The 20,718-nt window shown below is 48.3% G+C and overlaps 1 protein-coding gene across 1 annotated transcript in view; it reads left to right on the top strand.

Moving 5' to 3' along the window:
• Window positions 1–20,718, top strand: part of PSAP (prosaposin) — a 30,187-nt gene that overhangs the window by 8,023 nt on the left and 1,446 nt on the right. Inside the window, exons 2-13 of the mRNA XM_008517720.2 lie at window positions 5,710–5,843; window positions 8,103–8,177; window positions 8,723–8,848; window positions 9,910–10,110; window positions 10,517–10,660; window positions 12,523–12,579; window positions 16,469–16,600; window positions 18,197–18,289; window positions 18,620–18,806; window positions 18,891–19,048; window positions 19,338–19,418; window positions 19,730–19,837. Of these exons, the coding sequence (XP_008515942.1) occupies window positions 5,710–5,843; window positions 8,103–8,177; window positions 8,723–8,848; window positions 9,910–10,110; window positions 10,517–10,660; window positions 12,523–12,579; window positions 16,469–16,600; window positions 18,197–18,289; window positions 18,620–18,806; window positions 18,891–19,048; window positions 19,338–19,418; window positions 19,730–19,837 (1,496 nt within the window). The remainder of the gene's footprint in view (window positions 1–5,709; window positions 5,844–8,102; window positions 8,178–8,722; window positions 8,849–9,909; window positions 10,111–10,516; window positions 10,661–12,522; window positions 12,580–16,468; window positions 16,601–18,196; window positions 18,290–18,619; window positions 18,807–18,890; window positions 19,049–19,337; window positions 19,419–19,729; window positions 19,838–20,718) is intronic.

The following is a 20,718-nucleotide window of genomic DNA, read 5'->3' as shown; positions in this document are numbered from 1 at the left end:
GATACGATGGATAATAATAATGATAACAGCACTTATTGGCCTTTCATAGCATGCCAGCACTGCAATAACTATTTTACAAATATTGGCTACTTTTTACAAACCCCTTGGAGTGGGTACTAGTAATTGGCCCATTTTGCAGATTGGAAAACTAAAGCCTGAGGGCCACATGACTAGAAGTGGTGGAGCTGTGATCCGAACCCTTCACTGTCTGATGTCAAAGCTAGTCTGGTAGGGGAGTTGAGATATGTGGATAAATTAAAATACAGGAGAGACAGTGGTAAGGGCATGATGGTTGAGAGATGTAGTACTCTGGCAGGTGAAAGTGCGCAGTCATCTCATCTTGCTTCTCAGAACAATCCAGTGACATGAATGGCTTCATCTTCATTTTACAGATGGAAAACAAGCTCCCAACGATGGTGATTTGCTTAGGGTCATTTGGACAGGACTTGGAGACAAATCATATATATATATATTTTTCAATGTACCACGTGAGGAAAACGTTTAATTTAGATGGTGGGTAAGTTGCCTTAGAAGTCTCACTCTAAACTTAAGGTCTAGTTCCTTTTCTCAAGAAGTCGTCATAAGAGCCCCTAAGCACACACGGTTTCGGCGAGCTCTGCTTCCCAGGCCCACGGAGGTTTTTTGTCTAGAGTCCAGAGCTGCCAAAAAGCCCATGGCTGGTCCAGCTCGTGGCAGCTGTTCTCAATATAGTAAAATTCCATTGCAGCCTATTTTTGACAAATGACCTACGTGTGGAGTGGTTTAGAGCATTTTATTTTCTTTTTCTTCTAGGCCTGGAGAGTAAAAGGGACCAGAGCGCTCACCCGTTTCATAAGGAAATACGATTGAAGTCTGAGTCTTAAAGAAAAAAAAAATGCCTGTCTTAACAGAATGAAACTTGCCTGTATGGTTTTAGAGTCTCTGAAACGGTGGTTTTTGTTATTTCAGCCTTCCAGCGTTTTCATGTTGAGGGCTTGAATGCCAGGCCCTTGAAATAAGAAGTGTGGTGCTTGAGTCGCCCTGAATTGTGTTCATGTCTTCATGTGACACATTCAGTCAGAAGTCTCCAAGGGGTCAGGCAGACATTCTAGGAACTTTCTTAGAGTTCGGCATACTGCCTCAGACAAGGAAGTTGGTGTTTGGGGGCTGAGTGTGGGAGGATGAGGATAGAGATGAAAGCTTTGCTGGCAACATGTTTTGAGAAATAACTCATCAGAAAGCGATTTAGGGTAGTTTTTGTGTAGTGGTTACGTACAAACACTGAAAATGTCATTTGCCTTATTATTATAAGAATGAAGACTTGTAGCCCCTAAGAGGCCTTCCAGCCCCGCTCACCACTCAGCATTCCTCTTGTACAGAATTCCTCATAGGTTGGGCGTTTTGTTTCTGCTTGGCTGCTTCCACTCTTGGAGAGGTCAGCACTTAATGTGGCAGCCCATTCCCCTTTTATATCCCTGCGGGTGTTAGATATGTTCCTCACCTTGAGCTGTGGTCTGCTTCCCTTAACCTCCACCCGTTGCTCTGAGGCCTGGGTCTGAGATCACACAGCAGATCTGCTCCCCTGTGATAGGTGGAAGCTGTCCTTCACATGTGAAGATGGCTGTGCGAATCTTGGAAATGCTCTCGCTCGCAGCAGAGCACCTCCAGTCCTCCAGGGGACTCAGGAATGGTGTCATGTGCCCTCACCTTCCCCACCTGCTGTGTTCCTCGCTCTGCTTGTCACTGTCTCACAGGAAGCAAAGCGTGCAGGTGTGTTCTGCTCTTCCTGTGCCCTGCCGTTCCCCTCACACCAGCTTGGGCTCCTGTGGCTTTGACTGCCACCTCCATCCTTGTGCTCTGGGCTGTTGCTGTTTCATTTTCTCATTTAGCCTCAAAGACTTCACTTTTCAGTTTAACCCTGTGAGTTTCGTTTTCCTAGCTCTCTTTTGGAGTCTTTCTCTTAGCCTCTCTCTCAGCCCTTGCTGCCGCCGCTTCTTGCTTGGACTTTTATGGGATGAGCTTTCCATTCCACTTACGTGCCCCGTCACCTGAATGTCCCACCTCCTTTTCAGTCCTGCCACATCAGCCCTGGGTTGTTAAAACACTAACTTGGGCTTTTGGCCACAGGATGAACCCGTCACGTAGGGATGCGTGCCAGATGAGGTCTTTCCTAGTGTGCCCTCCCTTGGAATGTTCAGGAATTCCCCATCTCCTGTCCACTTAGCCAGGCTTTCATATCTCCATCTTCAGGTGCCACTTCAAATTTTGTTTTGAAGAAGCCTTCTCTAGTTCCCCCAGGCAGTGAGTCATTTTCTTTGCTGCCCGCATGGGCGTGTGGTTCCCTGTGTTTCTGTTAACAGGTCTCTCCCACTGTGGGGTCAGAGCCTGTGGCTGTTCACTCTGGTCTCCCACCTGAGGACACTGTGCTTGGTAATCTGCCTTCATCTTAGTTGTTTTCCCACTTCTGTGGAGAAAAACTGTGCTTGCCTCTAGAGCTTTCAGTCCACAGTGGGGGTCCCTGGACAGGTGGTTTAGTGCTGGAGAGCCCCCTGAAGTGGTGTGAGGATTTTGTGGTAAGTGCATTTTCTGGAGGAAAGGATTCGTGTCCCAGATGTGTTCTGACTGCTTGTTTGCTTCCCTCTCAGGAGACGAGCTCCTGAAGTGAGCACCTGAGCCCCTCAGCAGGTGGCTCGCAGGCATCGCCCAGCCTTGTGTTTCAGCCTGGAGTTCCCGATCCTGAGGACACGCAGTTGTTTTTCTGTTAATATACATTGGGTCGTCTTTAGAAATCACGTCTCTTATGTACCACAGACCTTTTTCATACTGTGCAGCTTGATAAATTTGCCTTTAGGTTGTAGGTAAAAGGGGATGTCTTGCCAAGAACTGAATTTCTAGGAGCTCGGATCTCAGCTTCATGTCTTAGTGTCCATGAAATCTGTGTGAGACTTGAATTGGATGACTTCAGACGTGCACGAGGTGGGCCGCCAAGCATACCTTTTCCCTCTAGATCTGAGATCGGGCCTTCCACCGCCATGCGGTAGGCCACTGATGAACATAACAGCTTGGGTGGGAAATGACCTTGGGTTTGTGTTAGCTGGATCAATCTCAGATAAAAGGGGCTTCCCAAGATTATTTTTAGTGTGGAATAGCCTAGCCAAAACAAATAACAAAGCCATTATTGTAATGATTGCTGTTTCAAGTTGGTAGAAGGAGTAAACAGGCTACAAAGTATTCTTGCTTCTTGGGCCTCTGATAGTGCATTGTGTTCCCGAAACCTGATAGACTCTGGTCACTTGTAGCCAGTTCTTGGGTGGGATGTTGGAGAAAATCTCCGGATCAAAGTTCTTCTTGACTATGTGTAAGAATGGAGAATGGTGGTGAGGCTCTGTGCAGAGACTGCTCACGGGCCCTGCCCTTCTCTGTGAGTCAGGCTCTGGTCTGCCGATGGCCATCTGGCTTTGCTGTGTGTCACTGTGTGTGTGTGTTCCTTTGCCTAGAGACTCATTTTGTAGCTTCTTGTTCATTATTGGGGCTCCTTCCTCCTAATTTGGAGGTAGAACCAAGCAGTTGTAGCTTAGTGGGTGCTTTTCAGGGGTCCTGGGGGACCAGTGCCTTGGAGGATCACAGAAGGTGCTGGTAGGAGCTGCCAGGTCTGGGGGTCCCATTCGTGCTGCCTCTGTGACCCCCACACCCTTACCCTTGTGACTCTGCTTCTCCTTCTCCCACTTCCCCAGACATGTGGCTGAGGGCTGGCCCCAGCCTAGTTTGACTACATTACTAAACTGAACTTTCGTGAGCCATTTGGGGACCTTTCTACTGTTTGAATCTGGCGCATGTTTTCCCACATAAACCAGAGTCCAAACCAACAGCTTCTGGAATGTGGCTCGTTCACTTGCATTGGTGAACTGGTTATGTTGTGATATTTGTTCTCAAGGGGCAGAGAAAGCTCTAACCTGGATAGCAGATTAATAATTCATTTTCTGGTGTCTGCAAGGGGCAGATAATCTGGTTTGAGCTTTTGGGGACGTGTGACTCAGTCTTTGTGTGAATTGTTTGTGGAACTGTAGCTTTGCTGGGAAAGCTAATAATGATAGCCTTTCATTTCCTTCCCTCTCCTGGAGGGAGAGCACCCACGACCATGCTTTGTGTACTGTGTGTGACAGTGTCTGTAGAATTCCCGCGCTCTTATTTGGCTTACAAGTTGAAGCCAAGTGCAGCACGACTCCTGAGTTCTCAGTAAGTTTCTTAGGTGGCTGTGGGGTTGTCTGAGACTTGGGCCAGCTGTTTCCTATTTCCAACAGAAGTTGGGTCCACCCTACTGAGCTACTGCTGGAGTGTGCTCCCTGTGCCGCCGTCCATCCACGGCTACCTCCTGTAGTCTCATTGCCAGGCTGAATCTTTGGGTTAGAGGTGAGGTTCCAAAATCAAAGGTACCATTCATCTCTTTAAAAACATAGGCACCCTTAAGGCAATTTATAAAATATTAAAAAAAAATTATACAGACACAACATAACACTGAAAGTTAATTTAGCCAGCCACCCTGCTTTGTTATTCTTTTCTGATTTTTGTGCAAGTCGTATGTAATTTCATATTCTTGATTCATTTTTTCTGTTTGATATACATAATCTTTATAAGTGTATATAACGGCTACATAATATTTTACTAAGAGTATCATTAGTTTTTTCCCCTCTTTTTAGCCATTCGGGGTACATCTTTCTTTAGTATTATAAATTTTACTTAATATTTTTATGCATATCATAGTTTACCCCTTTGAATTGCTGTGTTTCCTTAAAATGTATTTGTAGAAGTAGGCTACTTTTTGAAGAGGTTTTTTTTTTCATTTCTTGAAATACGTTAACATATTAACAAGTACTCACCAGTCACACTGCTATCAGCCTTATCAGAATGCTGTTTTTTTTTTTACTACAAACCTGTTAACTATTCAGTGACAAGGCTGGTTTTTTTTCTTGGCTAACTTAACTTTCAAAATCTGGCACCTTCTTTCTTTAACCTGCGTTTCTTTGGTCCCAGGTGGGGCGGAACCTTTCTTCTGTTTCTTCCTAATCCCAGTCTGTGCCTGTGACTCCTGCCCGAGTCCTTTCTCATTACCACAGGAGCTGAACGCCACAAACCTGGTTTTGAGCGGTCACGTGTTCACTTTGTGGTATCTTAGAGGGTTATGTCCTCTGGTGTTTTTCCAGCAAACTTGTTTATGTGTAAAAACTCACATGATAGATTTATAAAAGGGCTCTTCTGCGAGAACCACAGTAAGAACCATTGTTTTATGTAACAAGGGTGTGAATCTTAGTGTTTTCACCATAGATTTTTTTTTTTTTTAACTTTGGCTGTTTTTCTTTGTTGAGAAGTTGAAATCTTTTATATTTAAACCTGTCAGTCTTTTTTCTTGTGATTTCTTTCATTACTTCATGGAAACCTTCTCAGATTGTAAAGATGAAAAGGACTGTTCTCCCTGATAGCTATTTAAAATAGTGTGAGAGGGAAAAAGTAAACCAGGTAAGTGGGTCCCTTCCAGCCCCGTGACTTCCATGATGGTGCAGCTGCCGGCCTGGACGTGGTGCTGCTCTGTGGTTGTCTCTCTTATGGCTGGGCGATGGGCCACACTGGAGCGTCCAGCTGAATGCCAGGGCTAGCCCTTCGCCCCAGGTAAACAAGTGAGGTGGACCTGGGGCATGGGAAACAGGCCGCTGCCTCATACTGGTTCTCCCCTAGCTCTAGCCAGCCCTGTCCTGGGCCTGAAAGAATGCACCAGAGGCTCAGCCGTGTGGTGTCAGAATGTGAAGACGGCGGCTGACTGTGGGGCCATCAAGCACTGCCTGCAGACCGTCTGGAACAAGCCGACGGTGGTGAGTGCCCTTAGTACTGTCCTCAGTCCCTTGAGAGCATCCATAACTACTGCCATTTTCAAAGCACTTTCTCTTGCCTCATGCTGTTTGCGCCTCACGATGCCCCTGTGAGGGAGGCAGAACCAGTAGGTGGGTGTACCCACTGTACCACAGAGAAAATGGTGGCACAGAGAGGTTAAGGTTCCATTTCCCCAAGGTCACCCAGTCTCTTGGTGGCAGAGATAGGATGAGGTCCTGCCGTGTCCGCTGCACCGTATGCTCCATGCTGCCCTCCAGGCCTCTGTGCAGATCCCACCTCTGCCCCAGATAGAGGGCCAGCAGGTTCGCAGCTCCCTTTGCCAGGACTGGGCACCTGGATACAGCTCTCTATCCTTGGTCAAAAAGTAGATGTTAAAGTTTTGAAATCCTTTTCCTTTTTGATATTTACTCTGTCTGCCTGTTGGGCAGATCACTAATTCAGACCCTAGAATTTAGTAGCTATTTAAAGTTTTCTTTTCAGCTATAGTCAAACTGGAAAAGATGCCACTGATTTTTAATTTAATTTTATAGGTTTATAATATTGTGTAACTTCTGGTGTGCATTATTACATATTAGTTTCTGTATAGACTGCATCGTGCTCACCCCCAGTAGTCTAGTTTTTATCCATTACCATACGTATGAGGCCCTTTACCCCTTTTGCCCTCCCCCCACTCCCCCACTCTCTTCCCCTCTGGTAACCACTAATCTGTTCACTTTATCTATATGTTTATGTTCCACATATGAGTGAAATCATATGGTATTTGTCTGTCTTTGTCTGGCTTATTTCGCTTAACATGATACCTTCCAGGTCCGTCCATGTTGTTCAAATGGGATGATTTTGTCTTTTTTATGACTGGGTAGTATTCCATTGTGTGTGTGTGTATATATATTTCCTATATATATATATACACACACACACACCACGTCTTTATCCATTCATCAGTTGATGGGCACTTGGGTTGCTTCCACCTCTTGAAGATGCCACTGACTTTTCATCTAAATGATGTTAACCATAGCATATTAATGTGGAGCTCTTAACACTCATGGGGAATACTCTAAGATGACAAACCCAAAGTGCATTCTTCAGGTAACCTGAACCCTCCCAGGAGATACCTGAGCTTTGCTGGCTGCACCGGCCAGCTGCCGAAGATGCTCTTGGCTCGCACTGGGAGTGCTGCATCCTGTGGCCAGGTTTCTCTGAGTGGAGTTCAAGTTCTAAAACTTTTCAGTAGCCACTAGTACTCCTTCAGTAAGAGAAAAATAATTAAGTAACACTGCTCTTTTAGAAATAGTTTCTGAATTCACTGGAAAATTGCCTTCTCTGGCCAAAATTACTTTCAGATTTGGTTTCTAATTTGCTTCTGATCTTGTTTTTACTCCTGCTTCCTCTTTCCAAATTTAATGCATATTAAGTGAGGACTTCAGATCTTTCTCCTTGATAGGACAGGTTCGTGGATGCCTGAATCTCTTGGGTGGCCCCATGCATGAGAGCAGCCTGACTAGGTCCAAAGGTTCCCATGGGTTTCTCTAAATGCAGGGGAGCTCACAGGTGTCCTTCATCTCACCCAGACATGTTAGTTCCTTCTTCATGGGTCGGAAATCAGTTGACATCAAGAAGGGAGCTCCCCAAGGGTCATGTGGGTCCCTGGCTGCCCAGGCTTGTCAGAAGGCTGGTGTCATGACTCTGAGCTCTGGGGTGGTGATGTGTGGCCTTCACTTGAGCACAGGATTGCCTGGGAGGTGGAAGGTAGGGAGCGTGCAGGTCACAGTGCCCCTGTGAGTGCGCGGAAGCACCACTTCTGGCTGGGACTTGTTTCCCTGCCCCACCCCCTTAACTCTGTGATGCTGATATTGGTCCCAGGTGACGCTGAGCTGCATTACCGATTTTCTCTGATCTTCAGCTTTCTGAGCCTCTCTTTCCTCACAGCGTTGAGCATTAATATGAAATTCAGCCTGTGCCGTGTGTACTGGGTAAGGTGCTGAGGCGTAGGGGCTACAAGAAAAGAGTATCTTTCCTGTAGGAGCACAGAGTATTCTGGTCAGTCACACCTAGCCTCCCCTGTGATGTCCCAGTGCTTCTCGGAAGGGTTGGGGATCCTGGATGTTGGTGTGTCAGATGTGGCCATGATCATGTCCTGGTTAGATAAAATAGGAAAAAGGCTAAGGGGGTTTCCAGCTGTGTGGGGCGTGAGTTATGTCCTACAAACACAGCTCTCTCTCCCTCATGTTCTTTCCTCTTAGAAATCCCTTCCTTGTGACATTTGTAAAGACGTCATCACTGCAGCGGGAGACATGTTGAAAGACAATGCCACTGAGGTGAGCTGCCACGAGTGTGTGTGACTGTGTGCGAGCAGTGGCCATGTGGCCACCTACATCAGTTCGGTAAAGAGCTGTGACTCTGGGGGTCTAATGAGGAATGGTCTAGGCCCAGGTAGGAAATAATTTGGGCCTGGGGCCACATACTGTTTCTGTCACATAATCTTTTTTTCCCCCCATCCTTTAAAAATGTAAAAACTATTCTTAGCCACAGACTGTACAAAAACAGGCATTGGCCCCTAGCTTGCTGACCCCTGGACTAGGTGTTAAATGCCCTTACGTCCATTTTGGCTGTCCTTGCTTGGAATTCCCTGTGCCTGTGGGGCTGCAGGCCCAGAGGGTCTTCATTTTGAATAATGCTCAGGTCTGCTTTTTGCCTCATTGATTAGCAGAGCCATGGCTACCCACTAGCCCTCTCCCAGTCCTCTTCCCTGAGGGCCGCTGTTTCCAGCCTTCCCACCTTTAGGAGTTGTAGGGGCCTCCTGCTTTCAGCCCATTTGCAGAGAAGTCCATCCTGGTCTGACCCTTGCCTTTGTCCTCTCTAGCAAGAGATCCTCGTGTACTTGGAGAGGACCTGTGACTGGCTTCCTAAGCCAAACATGTCTGCCTTGTGCAAGGAGATAGTCGACTCCTACCTCCCCGTCATCCTGGACATGATTAAAGGACAAATGGTACGTGGTGGAGAACAGACTCTTCCTTCAAGGCACCTCTGGGGCCCTGGGGAGGTCCCAGGCCGGAATAGAGTGATTACAGTGAGAAGTATGCTCATAGGTTTGGATTTTCTCAACAGCTCTTTGCGACAGTTCTGACATCCAGAATGCCTTTGGCATGGCAGAACACGCTGCTTGTAACTTTCAAGGATTGGGGAGGTACATGAAATGGGAACTTGTAGAATTACTGAAGGAACGTGAACTGGTCTAACGTTTATAGGTGCTGATTTGATAACTCATATCAAATTTTTAACTGTCCGTTTAAACAAGCAATTCATTTCATTTCTGTGATTTTATCCTAAGGAATAATTCAGGGAGTGTACTTGTGGGTTCAGCTACAAGGATGCTCAGCTTTCATTCAAAAAGTATCTGTTGTGCATAAACCATATGCTAGAGGTTGGGTTTTCAGCAATGAACAAGAAGCCAGGTTTGTGGAATTTGGAAAGACTTTTAAGAAAGAGGAAGGGCTTAAAAAACTGAGAGGGCTTGGCAGGAGCCCAAGACAGGACCAAGGTTTTGGTGAGGAAGATGAGTCCCATCATGCAAGGCCTTAGGCTGTTTAAGGATCACAAGGCAGTGGGAAGTCCTTGGAGGGTTTCAAAGAGAGGAGCGACATGATCGTAGGCACCTATTTTAAAGGGTTTGGTCTAGGTGCCACCAATGGGGAGTTGCAAGAGGGAAAGCTGGCAGGACGGTCAGGTGTGAGACGTGATGGGGACAGTGGAGATGGCCAGGTGCAAATTCTGTTTCAGAGGAGAAATGGACTGGGCTTGCTGATGGAGGGGATGTACTGGAGATGGAGTTAGGAGTGGCGTGAACTGCTGGGAGGATGGTGATGGAGCCACCATCGTGGGGGAGTTGGACGGAGAGTAGGTTGGGTGGTTTAGTTGAGATGCCTGTGAGCGGGTGTATGTATGTGAGTCAAGCTAAGAGATAAGGACAGGGACTGACTCAAAGGCACCAGCTGGCCTGTTTTGTTTGCCTCTGGGGAGAGGATTTCCAACTGGCCTTCGTTCCCACAGAGCCGTCCTGGGGAGGTGTGCTCTGCTCTCGATCTCTGCGAGTCTCTTCAGAAACATCTGGCAGAGCTGAATCACCAGAAACAGCTTGAGTCCAATAAGATCCCGGAACTGGACATGGCTGAGGTGGTGGCTCCCTTCATGGCCAATATCCCCCTCCTCCTCTACCCTCAGGATGGCCCCCACAGCGAGCCCCAGCCAAAGGTAAGGCAGTGGGCCCAAGGGCTCAGGGCCCTGTTTTTGGTTGGGTTAGAGACAAGACGTGAAAGGGGCGTGTGTGCGCCTCTTCACCTGGGGGCACATCCCTTCACTTGCCTCTGCAGCTGCACAGCCAGCCTTGAAGTGCTTGTGCCATGGAGGTTCCGAAGAACTTGGGATATTTAACATTTGCAAAGCTTTCCCCACCCTCCTATTATTTTACTAAACTCAATGCCCAGATGACTTTAAACTTGATAATTTTAGAGCCTATAGAAACACATTAGGAGCTGTTGAGTAAGTCAGCCCTAGAGCTGCAGTCATGAGCACGTGAGGGAGTTTTCCTGACATTTGAATCCTCTTAGTTATTGGAGGAGTATGCAGTGTTTACGCCTAACTGCCCTGTCTCTGTTAGGCTGGCGGGGATGTTTGCCAGGACTGCATTCAGATGGTGACTGACATCCAGAATGCTGTAAGGACCAACTCCACCTTTGTTGAGGCCTTGGTGGACCATGCCAAGGAGCAGTGTGACCGCCTGGGGCCTGGCATAGCCGACTTGGTGAGCCTTATCTCCTCATGCATCCTCATCCCTGTTTTGGGGGGTGGGGGGACGTGGGGGGGTGGGGGGCGGCTGGGCTCTGGGGACAGGAGTCGGGGAACCAAGAAAACTTCACTCCCTGGGGTACCATTTTAAGTTCCAGCCTAAGGGTTTTGAGGAAGAGATTGTTCAAACAACTCCTTTTTCCTTTTTTTTCCCCAAAAGCAGCCAGAACACCTGGTGGGTACTTAAATATCGTTGGTTAATTGAATTTGGACATGTAACAAAACTGTTGGGACAAAATAGTGCAAGGAGATCACTCTTCTGAAGATTTTTTTCCTCTTAGTGACCACATGTATAAGAACACTAGAACCACTTGTAACCCTGTTTTTGAAAGCCTGGCTGGTGTACGTTCATAATTTAGTGTCCTCTCCACACAGCCGGCTGGCTGTGGGAGGGTCACCCTGGATGCCTTCCTCACGATGGTGGCTGTTAATCCTGTGGGCTCACATACTCGTTTGTTGCCACTTAGGGGGTTTTAGTTCCTGGACCCTATTCTCTTCACATTAGTCACACTCATAAGATTGATGGGTAAGACCAAAATGCCAGTTTAGAACCCGACAACTGCAAAACTTTTGTGGGGCTGGATGTGGGGAAGCTGGGGAACTCTGTGGGTCTGGGGTCTAGAGCAGGGCGTCTCGGGGAGAATGGCTGGCTCTGGTTGCTGAGGGTTCCCCTCTGTTGACTCGCTCTCTTGAAAGCCTGGGAATCTTTTAGCCTCATGGAAGCATCTTTGCATATTTGCTATGTTAATTGGCTTCCCCAAATTAACCCTCTCTGAAGGCTATTTACCTTTGGCTTTCTCACCTGGAGAGGCACCCGAGGGCTGTAGGAGATACCTAGATTTGTATGAAAATAGGCAGGTTGAAAATGATTATAACTTGATTCTACTGGATTTAAACTTCATAATCCTTTCCAAGAATGTGTGAATGGGGGCCACCCCGTGGCCTAGTCGCTAAGTTCGAGTGCTCTGCTTTGGCGGCCCAGGGTTTCGCTGGTTTGGATCCTGGGCAGGGACATGGCACCGCGCATCAGGCCATGTTGAGGCGGTGTCCCACATGCCACAACTATAGCACCCCACAACTAAAATATACAACTATGTACTAGGGGCATTTGGGGAGGAAAAAACAGAAAAAAAAAAAAAGAACGTGTGAATGGATTTAAAAAGTAATCTCAGATTCCTAGCAGCATATCTTATAGCCACACTCACTCTAAATTGCTCCAGAGTAGTTGCTGTGTGACCTTAGGGCAAGTTTGGGCCATAAAAGGAGATTGGAGGACCTCATTTCTAAGGGCCTTTGGAAACATTTTCTTCTTTTTTGTTTACCAAACAACTTTTCTTTTTTGTGAGGAAGATTGGCCCTGAGCTAACGTTTGTTGCCAGTCTTCCTCTTTTTTTTTTTTCTCCCCAAAGTCCCAGTACATAGTTGTGTATCCTAGTTGTAAGTCCTCTAGTTCTTCTGTGTGGAATGCTGCCACAGCACGGCTTGATGTGCGGTGTGTAGGTCCATGCCCAGGGTCTGAACTGGCAAACCCTGAGTTGCCGAAGCAGAGTGTGGAGTGCACGAGTTTAACCGCTATGCCACTGGGCCAGCCCGAGGAAAACCTTTTCAAGATACCTTTTGCACACGTTTTCCTATAAGGTATAGAATAGTCAGATCGCGATTTTTATCTTACTAAAACTTGCCCAGAGCCGACACATACAGGACTCTTCTCTTGGAAACTTGCCTGATGACCTCCTGTTGACCCTGTTGGGAGTGCTGGGTCTTTGGTGTGTGATTGCAGCAGTGACTTTCACTAACAGTCTCTTTCTCTCTCCCCAGTGCAAGAACTATATCAACCAGTATTCTGAAATTGCCGTCCAAATGATGATGCATATGGTAGGTGGCAGGGGATGCTCCTTGTTACCATTTTTCTTTGTCTCAAGCTTGGTGATTTCCAGGAATTTTGAAAATTATATGATTTAGTTTCTCTTTTTTCCCTTCGAGTACTGAATAGGGCCAGAATGATCCCTCTGTGACCTGCAGACTCTCCACCTGTAACTCAGTGCCTCCCCTTTGCCTTCCTCAGCTGGAGGGAAGGCTGAAGCAGCCTGAGCCCAGGACTGCCCTAGTGGCTTCCTGGCTTCTCTCTGCCTGTGCAGATGTGAGCTGGCTATCAGATTTCTAGCATCTGGCTTTCACCCTGGGACCGTGGGAATAGTCTGCTCTGTAGCTAGGCCAGGCCTGAGAACTGCTGTGTTGCAGCCTGAGTTCTGAGAGTGGGAGAATCCCGCCTCCCAGAGTTGGTCCTGCGCCCTGCAGCAGTGTTAGCTGTAACACCTGCACCTGCTTCTGATGCCTCCACGTGGTAGGGGCATTCCTTCATCACTGGAGGCAGAAAATAGTGATCTGTGAAGTGAGATAGCTGGCTCCGTGCAGAAAAGTACTGTACAGAGCAGGTGGACGGGAGGTATTCTTACATGGGGCACATGCACTGGCCTCCTGAGATCTAATTTGCAGGAGTTGAGGACTAGGTTGCAAATTTTTCTCTCTGTCACTGCTGACTTTCTGACTACATTGAGATTGGCCTCCAGTCCTTGAGTTTGTTCTCTAATCGGGTCAGCAAACGATAGCCCACCACCTGTTTTTGTAAGGTCTCATTGGAACACGGGGCTGCGTGGTTTGTGCTACAGCAGCAGAGATGAGACCTTACGGTCTGCAAAACCTAAAAGATTTATTTACTCTTTGTCCCCACTCTGAGTGCTCAAGGACTCCATCCAGGCACAAGAGAGTTTATTTGGGGTCATTATTCATACCCTACCTTGTTCTAAAAACAGTTTAAAAGCAGCTTACAAAGGTGTGCAGCTAGACTGGGGACAAATAAACCTTTGACGTGACTTTATCTGGTTACGTGATTGCTCATAGCTAACTAAAAAAATAGTTTTCTTGTTATAAAAATTATACTGCATAGACATTTTTTGAAAACATGGAATTTACTTACCAAATCAAAAATCTATTGGGGTTTTAAAAAATATCAGTGGGGTCAGATTTTATATAGTATTTCAAACTTTGTAGTTTGCATTTTTGTCTAAAAATGTATTGGTCATTAAATATTCTTGTACAAATGATTTTTAAGTGGCTGCATACTATTCACTGTGTGGATAAAACATAATTTATGTTACCAATCTCCCATGGCTGGATGTTTAGCTCATTTTCATGTTTGCCCTTGAGATAAAAAGCATGATGAACATCTTTACGGTCAAGTAGATACATAGGCACTTCTCTGTTTTTTCCTTTAGTATAGGTAAAACTGGGATTGCTGAATCAAAGGGCAAGGCTTTTGATATACTGTCAAACCAGCCCACCAGGCTGACATTTGACCACCTGGGTGTGGATTGCCTGAACCTGGGCAGTGGAGAGTGTGGTTCGGGATCCCTGACCCCTCTGGGTATATTTTATATTATAACACACACCCCTAGTTTGGGCAGCCCTGTGTCTTGTTCCATTTTGCTGCTCATCACCAACCCGAGGTTTGTCAACATTTTGAGGTTAGGCTTTTGAGGATGGAGAGCTGTTCATAATGTGGCGTTTTCTGTGGACCTGCTGCCCAGTGTTTTGAGCATGATTTGGTGTGTCAGGGACATGGGAATGGAGCACACACAAGCTGGGCAGTGTGGTCTGTCCCCCGAGGGCCCGGGTAGCTCTCAGGGCCCCCTTGTACACACAATGGTAGGAACAAGGTAGGTTGCTGACATGTGACTGAAAGGGCATTTCCCTTAAACTTCTGGTGACATCCTTACACCTGGTTAACTGCTTGATTATTGTTATTTTAATTTTTTCTTAACTGTTGTGTCCTTTCCTTTCTCTTATTTTCATCTCCGATTTCCTGTTTTTTTGTTCAACAGCAGGATCAGGTATGTGATGGGAATTTGCTTGTAGTAGCGGTCTGCTGCTTCTCGTAGTTCTTTGCTCACCTCTTGTGTATGGCATGATCAGCTCTGACAGATACAAGGAATGAGAGCAAAGGGCAGGGTCCCTCTCTGTTAATAAATATGGTTGGCGGGGGAGCTTCTGCGTCTCTCCCCTGTGATTCAGCACTTGAGGTGTTGAGGGGGGGGTCTCATCTCCCCTTCAGGGGGCCAGAAAATGAGCTAGCAGAGCCTTGTACTCTGGTCAAAATCAGTGCCTAGCCGACCACGTGCAGGCCACCAGTATGATGATGGGGAACCATGGGTGGCCCTGGAGATATGCCTCAGCTTCCTTCAGTGTAGACCTGACTTCCGGTGGGACACCTTGTTTCTGTCATGACTCGAGAGAGCATTGCATGTCTTTAGTCCTGTTTTTCATAACCCCAGAAATGCTTCTGCTGCATGAGCAAGTCATTTGCAAATAGCGAGCAGACTGTTCCCCTGTCTGTTGGATCCAGAGAGTTGGAAACAATCTCTTGATTGTGGCTTTTGCCCCTCTGGGTGATGGGGTCCTGGGGGTCTTGGAGTCAGATCGATCAGATGGCTCCAGAGCCAGGCCGTTGGTGGCATAATATGGGGACTAAGCCCCGGACTGTACTTACTGAGCCAGTGCCCTTTTGGAGCTGTCCTGACATTGCCCCCTCTGAGCACTGGCATCTGTCTCTAGGATTAGAGTTCACAATTTTCAAAGGTATTTTGAAGTCTAATGGGAGAGGACTTTGGCTGAAATATCTGAATTTTTACCTAGGCCGTCTCAAGGAGTTATAGAACAAAGCTGATCTGAGACAAAGCAGCCACACATCTCCTGAATCTTTGTCTTTTTTCTAAAAAGCTTGCTGTATCTTTGGCCCCATTCTGATTTTCCCCTGTTCTTAAAGCGTGCCAAAGCATATTCTTAGTATATGCTTTCCAACCTTATTTAATTCTAGAGCCCTCTCAGTAGTGAACAAGATGAACTGTAGCCATGGTCTAACTCTCTTCCCTTAACAGGTCTCATCTTTAGCATCCTGTTTCTGCTGCTTTATGGCTTGGTGGTGGGAGGGAAAAGCCATTAGGCCAGGGCTAGTTGCTGGTTGCATTTGGTTTACACAAAGCATGTATACTTTTCTTGCTCTTGGCCATCATAGTGAAATGGTCAAGATGTTGTCCAGACTATCTAGTTCTCTGTGGTTTGGTGTCTGGATGGAAAGGGGATCTATCTAGAGACTGTGGGACTTGAAAGGATTCGTCAGTTTGGGAGATTGGGTTTTTGTGTGTCCTGTGTGCAATTGTGAACATAGAATGTGGTTTTTAAAAAAGCCAACATTTCCCCTTAATGCATCCTTTTAAATGGTCCTGCCACTGAAAGATCCGGTGTGGTTTTATTTCTAACACTTTTGGCTTTCTGTTAGTTTATGGGCATAGTAGTTCCTCCTCTAGAAAGAACATATAGCTTACTTCCTACTGAGAGTGAACCAGCTCAGCCGAAAAACAGGTTCTCGAGCAGGCCGGGCGTCCTTGGAGGCGATCTGACTGCCTGTCAGAGATGCCGGGCCGTTTACTGCCCCGGCGTGCTTCCTGGTTGGAGCAGAGACAGTGGTTCTGTCTGATCTCCCTTCAGAGCTTTGTGTGGCCTCTTCCCCAACGTGAAACGGGTACACCTGCATTTGCATGAGCCCCTTTAGATTTAATACAGACTCTTTGCCTGTCTGGGGGGCAGTCAGCCTTGACACTGGGACCAGGGTGCTCCTCCAGCACCCCAACCTTTGTGTGTAGAGAGTGGTCCTGAGGGGTGGTGGCTGCAGGCCTGCATCTGACTGCTTTTTCTGTGCTCTCTTCAGCAACCCAAGGAGATTTGTGGACTGGTTGGGTTCTGTGACGAGGTGAAGGAGATGCCCCTGCAGACTCTGATCCCTGGCAAAGTGGTCTCGGAGAACGTCATCCCTGCCCTGGAACTGGTGGAGCCCATTAAGGTACCTGGTGTCATTGTTTTGTACTGACCCAGACTCTCTGACACCCTGCCTCTCCATGTGTGTCACATCCTGCGAGGCACACACCTTTTTGTTTCCCTGCCTGGTTCCTAAAGGTATTTGAGTTTGAGACCATTAGTTTATGGTATTCCCTATACTAATGCAGCAGCACCTCCACCCTCCCCACCCCCCCCCCGCCCCCCCCCCCGCCCCAGCACAGTGATTCCCTTGGTTAGAAACCCAAGTTCTCGTGGGATCAAGTCCACAAATTTAGCCTGCCATTCAAGACCATTTTTCAGTACCTGGCTCCAACCTGACCTTTACCAGTGTGCTTTCTGTGGCCCACACATGGCCGTGGTACAAACTTGATATTCCTAGCACATCCCCAGGTGTGCAGAAGCTTCTCTGGGTGTGCTGCCTGTGTGTGCACGGGTGTCTTTTTTCCCTAGCCCCCTTCACTTGGTACAGATCCTCCTTCATTCCATAATGAGTTTGTCTTCAGCACATCTTATGGGCTAGGCAGTGTTTTAGAGGTTGAGGCCTACGGCAGTTCACCTACTGTGGCGAACAAAATTGTCCTGGTGTTCCTGGGGGCCCGGCCCATGTGAGCTCTTATCACATGGCTCATGCATGCACTTGTTCCAGAACTTCACGTGTCACTTGACCTCCAGCTGTCTCATCCCCTTGTCACTTGACCTTCAGCTGCCTCATCTCCTTTTACTGTCTTCTCGCAGCGTGTGGACCACAGGAAGGAAGGGTTAAGTATCCGATGGAGTTGGGGAAACACTGCTGCCTCGCCCCCCCCCCCCCCCCCCCCCACTGAGATGCTCATAGGCCCTGGCCCACCTTGCTGACTGAATTAATGGCCGGAGAAAATGAAGGAGAGTTATAGCTTGTACTCTAGCCACATATGACTACTTAAATTTAAATAAAATTAAACATTTAGAAGTTCAGTTCCTTGGTAAATTAGCTACATTTCAAGTGCTCAATAGACACACGTGGCTAGTGGCTGCCGTATTGGACAGCAGAGAGAGAGAATGTTTCCACTGTCACAGCAGGTTCTAGTCAACAATATTACTTCATTAAAGTAGGCTCTAGAATAGCACTCTCAGGTGCTGAGACCTGAAACTCAAAAGCAGCCTGAAATGTGTTTAAAACTCCGTGTTCTAGATAGTGGACCGTGAATCCTCTCTCTGCTCCTGCTCCCCATCCCCCTCCCCAAAACGAACGCTGGATGGTGAAATGGTTGTGGCCAAACACACCATCATATGGACAGCTCTTTGTGGGCGGAGAGATGCTTTCACTGCTTGTGTCTCCTAAGTGTACGTTCCTGGGTTTTGGTGGGCTGTGGCGGGAGGAGCGGGTGGAGGTAGAGGATTGGGGAAAGGGACAGGTCTCCACCAAATAAAAGCAGGAGGGCCTGGAACTTGGACACAGGAGGAAACCACACATTATTTTGAATTCAGTAGGAAGTGGCCGTTTGTGTGATGCTAACCTGTCCCTGGCCTCAGTGTTCCCTCTCCTGTCAAGGAGCAGGACCAAGGAGCGGGTGAGGTGAGAGTCTCAGCATTAAAGTGTTCTCCTTTTCCCCCTTCACAGAAGGACCTGGTCCAGGCGAAGGCAGATGTTTACTGCGAGGTGTGTGAGTTACTGGTGAAGGAGGTGGTCAAGCTGATCGACAACAGGACCGAGGTATGTGCATTTCCAGAATGCTGCCCTCCTGGCAGAGAGGAGCTCTCCTGTCTGTTGAGCCAGAACAGCCTGGCGGGAGAACCCACAGAAGAGGTGGGCTTGGCTCTTGCTGGTGTTGGACACCAGCCTGGGAATCTGTACAGCCACTTCCCACGAGTGGATCCCTCCAGGCTGGGGCCAGAGGTGGCCACTTTGCCCTGCTCTGTAGCTCCAGTCTTTTGGGGGAGAAAACACCACCTTGCTGTTGGCTGGGTTCCTGGTCATATTAGTATTTTCGAATCTCTCCCACCTTCCCATCTTCTCATGTGATCCTCTTGTCTTGTGTTTCAGGAAGAAATACTTCGCACTTTGGATAAAGTTTGCTCAAAATTGCCCAAATCCTTATCTGAGGAGTGCCAAGAGGTGGTGGACACTTACGGCAGCTCCATCCTGTCACTCCTCTTGCAGGAGGCGAGCCCTGAATTAGTGTGCAGATTGATCCATCTCTGCTCCCCCCAGGAGCTGCCTGCACTGACTGGTGAGCCTGGTGGGGGTGAGGCTGGCTGGCCCCCCTTGGGTTTGGGGGTACCTGCCAGCACTGAGCCTGTGCTTGCTTGCGTAGCACACGTGGCTCAGCTGAAGGACGGTGGCTTCTGTGAGGTGTGCAAGAGGCTGGTTAGCTATTTGGACCGCAACCTGGAGAAAAACAGCACAAAGGAGCAGATCCTGGCTGCTCTTGAGAAAGGCTGCAGCTTCCTGCCTGAGCCATACCAGAAGCAGGTACGCCCTGGGCTGCTTTGGCCAGAATGTCAGACCTGCTTAGGGAATGCTGAGGCTGGGTAGCTCGTTGATTGCACCCCTGACTGAAGTTTTGAGGGAAAACCAACCATTTCTGCCTCCAGGCATGGAATCCAGGGTAGGTGGTGGGGCATTTGGGAAGGGAGGCCCTGGGCCCGCCGAGCTGGCACTGTCCGGGCTTCTTATAGAAGAACACGTCCAGCGCCCCTGCTTATGTCTCCACTCTGCTTGGGCACACCTGGACCTGGACCCGTACCTGTTTACTCCACAGTGTGATCAGTTTGTGACTGAGTACGAGCCCGTGCTGGTGGAAATCCTGGTGGAGGTGATGGAGCCATCCTTCGTGTGCTTGGTAAGTTCTGCTGGGCAGGGTGGGCTCTCGGGCGCTGTAGCCTGGGGGAGCTGCATGGCCCCTCCAGGGGTCCTCTGAGATGTTTGACCGTGGGGCAGAGTCTCTGGCATGCATGCGGGAGAGCCAAGAAGACAGAGAGCCAGGCTTTTAGGCCCCACCACTTGACTTAGCAACCCTAATTGTTTCTGAAACTGCGTGTCAGAGCTCTGATCTAGCTGGTTCTTCTAGCAGCTGATAATCTCAGTTTTGAAAAGGATTAGTTGAGTGGATCTAATTCTTCCCTCTTCTTTTGCCCTTTTTTCACCATATAGAAAATTGGAGCCTGCCCCACAGCCCATAAGCCTCTTTTGGGAACTGAGAAGTGTGTCTGGGGCCCAAGCTACTGGTGCCAGAACATGGAGTCAGCTACCCAGTGTAATGTGAGTAGTGAGCATCTGCTCCTCAGGCCTACCTTGCCAGCTGGGCACCTTGCCTGAAAATCCTGCTTTAATGGGAGCCTCAGTGATTGGCCTTCTACCTTGTCTTAATGTCAGGGAAAAAACTGAGGCCCAGAGAGGCAATTAGGCTTACTTGTGGCTGCCCAGCATAGGCAGGACTAACTCCATTTTTCTCTGAGGTGTGAGGAGGAGGCTGGATATTCTCTAGCACTCTTTGCTTCTTGGTTTTGCCTTCATTTCCCTTGTGACAGGGTCAGATTTGCACAAGGTCGCCCCAGGGATTACATAAGGCCTCTTGGATTCATTGTCCCCATTCTTACACAAGTCCTGCTGCCCCCTCGGGTTACATCAGCCCTGGCTGGAGCCTGGCCTGAATCTTCACCTGGGGCCAACCAGAGCTCTTCTTGAACAGCCCTGAGAGTTGGCACCTCATCAGCAGCTCCAGGGTGCTGTGGCATTCTCCTAGCTGGGCAGCCACCAGTTGGGTGACCCACACTGCTTTCCTGGGTTGGGGATGTTTAGACAAGCTGCTTCCATTACTTAATGTTCCTTTGCGTAACTTTTTCTTCCTCATGGGGGTTCCTTGTGACCAGTGGGGCCTCACTGTGCCATGTCAGAGAGGTTGCATTATCTTGGGCCACTGGCAGGGAGGGGTGGCGAGGCCCACCCTGCCCTGTCCAGCTCTTTCCTCCAGCCAGGCCCCAGCCCATCTGCACCATCACCCCCACTCCCGCCCACAGCATGGTCAGTGGTGGAATAGGTTTCTGCTGCTGTCCTGGGCAAATGTGCCCTGGGTCCATTTCTCAAGCCCGAGCTGGTGCGTACCTCTGACTCTCGGGTGAGCAGTTCCGCCTTGGGGGCCT

Source organism: Equus przewalskii, chromosome 1 (assembly GCF_037783145.1).
Source record: "Equus przewalskii isolate Varuska chromosome 1, EquPr2, whole genome shotgun sequence".
NCBI classification, from domain to species: Eukaryota; Metazoa; Chordata; class Mammalia; order Perissodactyla; family Equidae; genus Equus; species Equus przewalskii.
Note: the sequence above shows the minus strand (reverse complement) of the source record. Positions and strands in the feature narration are given on the sequence as shown.